Source organism: Rhagoletis zephyria, unplaced genomic scaffold, assembly GCF_001687245.7.
Source record: "Rhagoletis zephyria isolate East Lansing unplaced genomic scaffold, Rhagoletis_zephyria_1.1 Rzeph_scaffold_02153, whole genome shotgun sequence".
NCBI lineage: Eukaryota > Metazoa > Arthropoda > Insecta > Diptera > Tephritidae > Rhagoletis > Rhagoletis zephyria.
This window is the reverse complement of record NW_016159237.1, coordinates 29,300-40,097: the sequence shown is the minus strand read 5'-3', so window position 1 is coordinate 40,097 and position 10,798 is coordinate 29,300. Positions and strand designations below refer to the sequence as shown.

The 10,798-nt window shown below is 32.4% G+C and overlaps 1 protein-coding gene across 2 annotated transcripts in view; it reads right to left on the bottom strand.

Annotated features, from left to right (window-relative positions):
* LOC108366121 (uncharacterized) overlaps nucleotides 1-8,443 on the bottom strand; it is a 21,963-nt gene extending 13,520 nt beyond the window's left edge. The window contains exons 1-4 of one of the 2 annotated variants that reach the window (XM_017620422.1): nucleotides 8,159-8,443; nucleotides 7,959-8,110; nucleotides 7,161-7,847; nucleotides 6,897-7,065 (exon numbers count right to left, since the gene is read on the bottom strand). In XM_017620422.1, coding sequence (XP_017475911.1) covers nucleotides 7,746-7,847; nucleotides 7,959-8,110; nucleotides 8,159-8,348 — 444 coding nt within the window. In that variant the 5' untranslated portion in view covers nucleotides 8,349-8,443 and the 3' untranslated portion in view covers nucleotides 6,897-7,065; nucleotides 7,161-7,745. Of the gene's footprint in view, nucleotides 1-6,866; nucleotides 7,066-7,160; nucleotides 7,848-7,958 lie in introns of those variants that run through there. The other variant, XR_001848049.1, reaches the window with a different exon arrangement.
* Nucleotides 8,444-10,798: the final 2,355 nt, after the last annotated feature.

Genomic DNA, 10,798 nt, shown 5'->3' with positions numbered 1-10,798 from the left:
TATAAAAATAGTCACAACCAACATTAAACATGGGGAAAATTTACTGAAAAGCAGACTTATGGAAGTAGAATACAAGAAAATAATAGAAACCATTTTCTAATAAAGTTTCAATAGACACGGAGAAACTACATGAGAAAAAATTAGATGAGCAACTATCAAAAAATATAACAAAATTTGGCATTATATTTAATGAGGATTGGTTTATAAATAAAACAGATATTCCCATGCCTAAGTATTCCCGTTGGCTACTGTCACTTGGAGGGAAATTCGCATTGCCGGTGTCTAAGAAAACATTTTCCCCGATTCCCATAATTGCCGACTTAGAGCAAGGCATACAAGATATTACTGACGAAAGGGAAAAAGATGCAACAAGAAGCAATATCTCTGCAAGAATCAATACATTCTATGACAGATTAAGTAACAATACGAAAGAAAAATTTATATTGAAAACGAATGCAGACACCAGAAAATTTATAGGTCAAAACAAGGAAGAAATAATAATAACACAAGCAGATAAAGGAAATAAAACGGTAATGATCTTCAAAAAGGATTACGAAGATAGAATGAGGGAATTACTGAATGACAAAACAACATAGAAAACCATAAGAAGTGATCCTACCCAACAATTTTTGAGGAAAAACAACAATATAGTAAACGACTTATTCAAGCAGAAAAAATTGACGTAAAACAAAAATTCCACTTGACATGCACAGCAGCTAATGCTCCTAGATTATACGGACTACCCAAAATTCATAAAACCGTTACACCTCTCCGACCAATATCCTCGTCTACAAATGTTCCCTGCTACAAATTATCATAATCAAAATAAACATAATCTGTGACGAATATAATATAAGGAGTTCCTATCAACTGAAGGAAAATCTAAAAAATATTACTATTGAAGAAGATGAAATTTTAATATCATTCGATGTCATATCACTATTCACGAATGTCCCGATACATTTAGCCATACAGACAATTATGAAGAATTGGAAAAAATTAGAGAATTTTATAAACATTACACGAAAAGAATTTCATACCATACTCGAGTTTTGCTTACGGGATAACAATTACTTCAAATATAATACCACCCTTTATCAACAAATTTATGGCATGCCAATGGGTAACCCACTATCCCCTACCAAAGCAAAAGACGCGGAAGACATACTAAAAATATTAAATGCACAACATACAAAAATACAATTTACAGTCGAAAAGGAAAAAAACAAGAAAATTGCCTTTCTAGATGTAGAAGTGCATAAAAAGGGAAACTGAATTCTGCTGAACTGGTATTCAAAATCCATTGCATCGGGGAGATTGATAAATTTTCATTCCAACCACCCATGGAAACAAAAAATAAACACCGCTGCCAATCTTATTAGAAAAGTCCATCTGCTGAGCGACGAAGAATTTACAGAGCAAAACAACAAGAAAATAAAAAAAATATTGTACGAAAACAGCTACCCGTACGCGTTAATAGCAAGATTATTACAAACAACAATAAACGAAATTCGCCAACCGAGCCAAAACACCGAAGTACAGCCAAACAACACTAACAAAAAATACATTGGGGTGACATACATACCAGGATTTACAAATAACCAAGTACTCCGAAAAACAATAAAAAATGAGAATGTGATATATGCACACAAGCCCCATAACACACACACAAATTGTTTACGAAAACCAAAGACAAGATTAAAAAGGAGCAACAACACAATGTAGTGTACCAAATAAAGAGCAAGGGCAATGATAACGAAAGCTGCAATAAATGCTACGTAGGCACAACAAAAAGAGCATTGGGTATAAGAATCAATGAACATAGAGCGGACGCGAGAAACAAAAAGATGACAACAGCACTGGCTCAACACTTGACAACGCGCGAACATATAGCGGACTTCGGCAACACAGAAATTTTGGACATCGAAAGAGAAAGAATGAGAATGACACTGGAGAGCCTACGAATACAACAACAATTGGACAACGCAATCAACTTTAAGGAAGACGTCGACAACACGAAGAACACATATGCAGCCGTACTAAAATTAAAATATAAATAAGAATACTTCAATAATTCTTCCTAAATGTTATATTATCTTCAATGTGTGCAAATTAATGTAAAATTCTTGTCAATATTTAATGTGAGTTTCAATTGATATTATGTGTGTATATAATTAGTGTTAAGTATACATGTACATATGTAACTATTGTTGTGTATACATATATGTATGTATGTATGCAACTATTATTATGTTTTTGTTAATCATGGTTTTCGTTCTTCATGTTTATTGTTTATCGTTTAAATAAAACAGACTCCCTGAAGATGACACGAGAGTGTCGAAACGCGTAGGAGGGAGAATATAAGCATTTCGCCTTTTACTCCATCGGCCGAAGCAGCTCCAACCCAGCAAACATTTATCGATTTTGTTTTCGATATTTATCAATTTTGGTACCGATATTTATCGACTTTGTTATGGATATTTTTATCGATTTTGTTATCGGTGTTTTTATGGATTTTGTTATTGATATTTTTATCGATTTTGTTATCGGTGTTTTTATCGATTTTGTTATGGATATTTGTATCGATTTTGTTATCAATGTTTTTATCAATGTTTATAGGTTTTATAATCGATATTTTTGTCGGTTTTGTTATCGATATTTATCGATTTTGTTATGGATATTTTTATAGATTTTTTTGTCGATATATTTATCGATTTTGTTATGGGTATTTTTATCGACTTTGTTATCATTATTTTTATCGATGTTTATCGGTTTTGCAATCGATATTTTTGTCGGTTTGGTTCTCGATATTAATCGGTTTTGTTATCGAAATTTATCGATTTTGTTATGGATATTTTTATAGCTTTTTTTGTCGATATATTTATCGATTTTGTTATGGATATTTTCATCGACTTTGTTATCGATATTTTTATCGGTTTTGTTATCGATATATACTGATTTTGTTATCGGTATTTTTATCCATTTTGTTATCGATATTTATCGATTTTGTTATCGATATTTATAGATTTTTTTGTCGATATTCTTATCGATTTTGTTATTGATAGTTATCGATTTTGTTATCGACATTTGCCAATTTTTATCGATTTTGTTATCGTCACTTGTTGACCTTGTTATCGATATTTATCGATTTTGTTTTGGATATTTTTATCGATTTTGTTATCGATTTTGTTATGGATATTTTTATCGACATTTTTATCGATTTTGTTATGGATATTTTTATCTATATTTTTGTCGAGTATCTAATAGATTTTGCTACCAATATTATTGAAATTTTTATCGAATTTTTCATCGACTTTGTTATCGATATTTTTATCGGTTCTGTTATCGATATTTTATTGGATGTTACTATCGATTCTGTTATCGATAGAGTATAAATTTAAAAATGAAGATAAAGGAAAACAGAATAACATAAATGTAATTAGAACGAACAGGGGTAGAGGTAGGGATCTAGATAGAAAAAAGACAAAAAAATATAACCTTAAGCAAAAGCAGATGTATGTGTGTATGTATGTATATTGGTTATGAGACAAAATAGATATGTATGTAATGAAAGTTTCTCTTCTACAGTGTGACCCAGGTGCACTTGCTTTTTTTTATTTTTATCACTGACCATTTTACACTTCTTCACTTATCTAATTCACTTTATTGACTGACTTCAACTTCGCTGTAAATTGAACAATGCAAAACATCATTTTTATGCGAGACAAATTTCCACAGAATGTAGAAAAGGAATTTTTGGATATTCATTTCATCAGCTGACTACGATGCAGAGGGTCAATTCTCGTTCTGCGTTATTGCGAAGTGATAAAAATAATACTTTTACACCGCATTTATTTCGGTGTTAATTTCATACTTTTCACTTCACTTTACGATAACGCAGAACGGGAATTGACCCTCAGCATNAACAGGCAAAACGAATCGAGATAAAAAATAAAACCTTAATGCACATTTATAATGACGGTGCTGATGACCCTAACAAAAAAAATATTTATTTATAAAAATTAACCCAAACTAATTTTTTCGGTATATTATGGGTATAGTCGAAAGAACATATATTCCCATTAGTTATGGAACCCGATTTCATGTGACTGTCTTCGCAGTAGCGCATTCTGTTAACCCAGTTCTTCAAGACCTTGTTGATGTTTTCGATCTCTATCGTAAGAAATGCCCGACATACGCCTTAAAGACCTGAATCGTTAATAGATTGTTCGCGTTATATCGGTCCTTCACGGCATGGCACAAAAAGATTTAAGGGCGTGAATTCGGGGCCAATTGATTTCATCCAGACAGCTAATAACACAATTACCGAACTTTTTCGCTCAAAATAAAAATCGAATAGATGGCAACCCTAACAAAAATATTTTCAAACTAAAGTTTTATTAAAACTCTTTCTTTTTCCACTCATATTTTAATATTTCATTGAAATTGTGTAAAAGCTAAATAAATTAGTCTTTTCAAACAGGTGGCAACCTTCTGCGTGGCATTTTCAAACTGAAATCTTTACAAGCTCTTTCGCCCGATACTTTGATATATAATTCAATTACCTGAAGAATTAAATTTAATTAAATTTTTTTATCACCTGGCAACCCTCCTAAACAGTTCAGATATAAATCCTTCTCAAACCCATGAACGATTAAATCACCTCTTTTAGTAATTTATTTAACTTAATAATTCATTTAAATTTAGAATTTTCAACAGCTGTGAACTCTCTTCAAACCATCAAACAAAATTTTGATGTTTAAACTGAAGATTTCTTAGCACTCTTTCGTTTAACACCCATATTTTAATAGTGCATATAACTAAATTCGGCTTTTAAAGAAGGTGGCAACCCTTTTCAAAACATTTTCAAATTACTACCTATTTAAACTCCTTTAGTCTGGACCCCTGTGGGGGAACATTTTGTAAATTATCTATGGAATTTGTAAATTACCTATGGCAACTCTTTTCAAAAGGTAAAACCTCATGATTTGCCACCTTACTTTTGAAAATCGAACAAACGGTGTGGATCTGATGGCATTGATTATTAAATTATTTGAATGCAATTTTTTAACATGTGGCACCTCTCTTCGAAAAAGTAAACCCTTATTGCACATCTACAGACCAAGCGCTTTAATCTGACATCTCATTTTTGAAAATCGGGCGAACGGTACAGATCTTTTATGCTGCACAAAAAATCCCTTCGCGTATTATATACATAGATATTGCAGAACATTCTACTTTGCATTCTCCGAAATGAAGCAAAGAAGCGAAATAAAGACGATAATAAAAGTTTAAGTTCGGGCCCAGCCGAACATTAGAGTAGAGTAGTATTAAATATAGTTCTTTTCACCTTTCCGAAAACTACCGCTACATAGTAGGCAGGGGTGGTTTTATCCCTGTTTCAAACATCTTCGATAAACTTATATGGCACTTCTTTTCAAGGGATAAACAATCTGGTTTCTTTGTTAGAAAGGTAAAACACATCTCTTTCAAACAGAGAAAAAAATTTAAATTCGACCAAAAAACAACAAAGTTATAACTTCCTGATTTTGTAACTGAAAAAAAACAAAGTTTTATCATATTTGCTAGTAAAAAGTAGTAAAGTAGAAGTGATGGAGAAAAACTATAAGTACAGTCGTGTCCCATGGGCTATACCAAAACATAATTTCTATATGAGAACCGCTGCATATTTTTTTGTTTACCTTTGTATCACTGTGTAATTGAATCCTGAACTAATCTGACCTTAAATGTAGTTAAATTTTTAACGTTTGCAATTTTAATTAGAGAATCCTGTTTGTTTAAATTTTTTTATTTTATTGCAAATTTGACAAAAATATAGCACCACAACATATTGTCAAGTGTTGACTATTTATGTCTTGTAGTACTAAGGTTTTATTTATTATTATCATAAAATTTCTAGATTTTAGTTCGAATTTTTAAAATAAATGTTTAGTATTCAGGTTTTTAGTCTAATAAATTTAATTATAGTAAAGTGGAAGATTAAAGTTGGCCAAAAATCCCGTTGATTTTTGATAAATTTGTTTACTGACGATTTAACGTTCTTTCCTCCATACAAAATATGAAGCTATCAGAGTTTAGCCGATTTAAATATATCTACCTATGTACATAAATATGTAGCATTGTAATTTTACATTTTCAATCTATCACTTTGGCTACAATCATGGGCGTAGCTAGGTAGGGACAGGGGGGTGCTTGAGCCTCCCCCCCCTAACATTCAAATATTCCTTATATATATATAAAATAATACCCTGAAATGCCAGCTTAATAGGGTCGAGCCTCCCCCCCTATATTTCATTCTGGCTACGCCGATGGCTACAATTGTAGCCAAATGGCAACGCTGATTGTAAATTACACTGTGCGCATGTATGTATGTGCATTAGACTGCATCACTCCCCATACAAAAAAAATCGGTACTTTTTTCCATTGGAATTATAAAATCTATGATATTTTAAGACTTGTGCCAAAATATTTCGGAAAAATATTAAGATTTAAGTGAGCTGGACCAATTTGAAAAGACCTCCAAAAATGGGGGTTTTAATGAATAAAACTAGTTTCCAAAAAAATTTTTTGAAAAAAATCAGCTCAGAAATAAAAAAATAAAAATTCAACGGAATCATAATAATGATATTTTTGATGCTGTTTTTTAACTTTTTTCAAAGATTGCTTTGAGCAAAACTTGAATAACTCAGCCAAGACTTTACCGATTTAGACTTATGAGGTATCATTGGAAAGGTATTTTCTCACCCTTTTATTTTCTTTGCAAATATATTTATTCACGTCCCATTTTTTTGTTGCAAATATTAACACATCTTAGTTGAACTTGTAATTACACTCGTTCATCTTACCTTTCCCTTTCATACTTTGATTGTTTTCAATCCTCATAAAAATCATAAAAATCCTTTCGTGAATTGAGTCGTTTGTAACATTTGCGTGATTCTATTTTATTAGCAATATAACCAAGACGATTTTTTTCAATGACTGAGGTACTGGATTGAGCCACGATTTGTACAAACCGCTCAGTGTTTTGCGAATGACAAGGAAAGTCTAGAATGAAAAAGTTTAATAAGAAGAAATTAGAAAAATAGTTGTAGATAAGTATGCAAACTATTGATTTGATTCGGAAAATAAATACTTTATACCTGGAATTTTGATAACTTTGTCGGAATTGTAAAAAGAAATCAAAACATCATCCGAATAAAATTGTAAACATGGCGGTTCTGTAACATTTCCAACTTCGTCCCAGTCAATTAAATTCGTTAACGACGTAGCATCAAAAATTATTCTTGGCACGAAAACTGACGAATGTTATGAACTCCATGCGCACGAAATTCAAAAATTTTGTCATATCCTTCATTTCGTACTGGTTTATCCTGGTCTGTTATCATTGATAATAAAACATTTTCCGGATGAGCGAAAAACCCATTAATTTGCACAGAGTGTTGTACAGTTTCTTGCATATCTGTAGGCAATTGTCGAATCCATTTAATATACTGTAGTAAGTGTCGGCTGCCATTTATGGCTTTCGGCTTTTTTTTTATTAAAAACCAAAATGGCGCATAAACCTTTACTACAAAGAATGTAAGTTTTTTTAACTTTTCTGAAGCCACTGGCTTCGTAACATACAGACGAAGTACCCTAGCCGCTGTTGTCAGCCATCGCGAAAGATTCCGAGGACCTGGTTTAATACTTGCTAGATATTCACTGCAAACTCCACTATCGACTGCTCAAACCAAATTAAATAAATATTTTTGATCGGCTCTCAAGTCCCACTCGTCAATATTTTCGGGCATCTCACCCATTGGGATTGGTTCGAAGTTGTGTGCAGCCTTTATTTTTTAAAGAATACAATTAAATAAAGTAGAAAGTATATATGCATTTTTTTAATAAGTCTAAAATAATACAAGATAAGAAAAGGGCAGTAACCGTGGGATACTTACTGGTAAATTTTCGCAATTTTGTAGGGAATAACCAATTAATCCAGGCCAGTTTTGTGGCCCACTAGCCTTCCCTAAGAAGTGTTTTAATACCGCCGTAAACGTCAATTCGTTGAAGTGAAACAGACATATAAACCACTGCAGTGGTCGCTCCAACTTATGCTCTAAATTACAGATGGTACCTCGGCTTTTCCCAGTGTTACATCTCGTTCCATCGCAGTTAATTGCAATCAATTGCTCCAATGAATAATCTTCTCTTTTTAAAAAATCCATCATTTCAGAGGTAATTGCATCGCTGCTCCCGTTAGTAGGTGTTACAAAACCAATTAAACTCGAGTTAGGCTCTTTTACCATTGTTATATGTTCCTCTGTAACAATAATATTCCGCTGCATACCAATAACGACTACTTGTTTCGGCCCTCTTAAGCTGGCATTTCAGGGTACTATTTTATATATATACCCTATACCCTACCCCTACCTGGCTACGCCCATGTTCACACCCAAAAATTTTGTTATCATTCTGGTTCAAAAGTTTGAAATTTCGATTATTATTTGTTGAGTTTTTAAACAAAGTTTCAATTTCTTTGTACCATATTAGAAAAATTGATTTATATGGTTTTGATTTAAGCATGAAATATCAGGTAATATAATTAGTAAAAGTCTTGTGGGTGAAAAAATTCAAGAGTATTACAAAAAGTTGGTTTTTTGTAACTATTTTCCGTCTCTGTACTCATACGTCAGTATTAAATGTTAGTTTACACCTAATTGTAATATAATATTCAAAATTATTTTCAGGGAAATATTTTTTCATTAATCATTTAAGAAACTATAGTTCATTCTGTAATACAAACCCTATAAGTCAAAGTTCCACATTTTATATAAAGTACACATAAATTCAAAAAATGTTCATCAAAAATTTCAACTTTTTATTCACAATTTCTACAAAGTTTTCGAGTATGCAGTTTTGTAGCCTATTCAATTTAGTAACGCAAATTGCAAGTTTCAAATCGCTCAAAATTACCGTTGATTTTTTTTTAGAATTTTTTATGTGAAGGGTGTTGCGGGTTTCTTCCGTATAAAAATAAATTGTAATTTTTCGTTATATGAAAGCAAATCCAACAAAAAAAATTCTAAAAAATTAACGGAAACTTATAGCGACTTGAAATATGCACTTTATTTACTAAAATTGAATGGTCTACAAAACTGCATACTCGAAAACTTTGTAGAAATTGTGAATAAAAAGTTGAATTTTTTGATGAACATTTTTCGAATTTTTGTGAACTTTATATAAAGTGCGAAACTTTGATTTATAGGGTTTGTATTACAGAATCAACTATATTTTCTTAAATGATTAATGAAAAATATTTCCCTGAAAATAATTGTGAAATTCACTGACTGACAATGTGAATTTTATATTACAACTAGGTTGGATACTGGCCGTACATATTTAGCACATAAACATTTTGACTAGCTTTGACTATTTTTTTGTTATTTTATTTATGTTCATATTTTTTTTTTCACGGTGGAGAGAATACAGAGGTGGCGCCGATGACGATACCGCTACTCGGCTCTCAGTGATTTTGACAGAATCAGCTGTTTTGGTGACGTCATAGTAGAGAAGACAGCAGTAGTGATGTGCTGAGTCAATACTTTTAAGTACCCAATACTCTCGATACTCGGTACCGAAACATTTAGGTTTCGAATAAAAGCGCACATAGGCCAAAAATATGGAAAAAACGCCTAACAAAACCCGAATGTAAGAGCCAATAGAGCTTTTTTACTGATTCAAATGAAAGATGTATATATGTCGGTTCGATGCCATAATACAGAGAAACCCTTACTTGTTTGAAGCATTTTTGTTCCAGCTGAATCGGACGATATCATTTTTGTAGGCCTGGGACAGATTCTGTAACCAGTTAACGACAATTTTCGAATCGGTATCGGTTTTGTCGACGTTTGATATCAAATATTTGTAAGTCAACAAGTGCGATATCGATCCGAAACTTGTCGCTAACTGGCTACAGAATCTCTCCCTTGAAAGGCTTCTTCATCCGTCAAAGTATTTTTCTTGAACTTTGGATCGACTAAGGTTAAAACTGATAAAATAATATTTTTCTGTGGCGATAAGTTCAAGTGTTTTAGCCGATATCATATAAATTAGTAATGAAAGTTTTTTCTAAACCTGAAATGCATATAATGGCGAGGATTTAATGTAAATAATCGATATCGGATACCGAAAAGGAAGTATAGGGTACCGAAATCTTTTTAAGTATTGGGTACCGAGTATTGGGGACAATTCAGCACATCACTAGTCGCCCTCATTCTCGCCGCTCTCAGTTGTCAACTCTACGATGACGTCACGCTAAAATTACTCTCACGAATTCTGCTGCAATCGGCGCAATCTTGTATTCTATCATTCTTGCCTTTTCAGTCGCACAGCCAATGGCAAACTAAACTTATAGCTTCTGAATCTATTCCAGTGATCGCTTAAAAGCACATGTTTTTAGCATAGGCAAAGCAGAATACAAATGTGTCCTAACTGTAAACTTCTAGTGTCAACTCTTTTCTCTTGCATTTGCCTAAGGCTCTGTTCTAACAAAAACAACAAGGGTTGTGCTGATAGCCTACTTAACAAAAAATAAAATCAAAGTGGAAAAAAAATTATTGAGTTTATTTCATTGATTGGGAGTGTATAATGCTGAGGGTCAATTCCCGTTCTGCGTTATCGTAAAGTGAAGTGAAAAGTATGAAATTAACACCGAAATAAATGCGGTGTAAAAGTATTATTTTTATCACTTCGCAATAACGCAGAACGAGAATTGACCCTCTGCATCGTAGTCAGC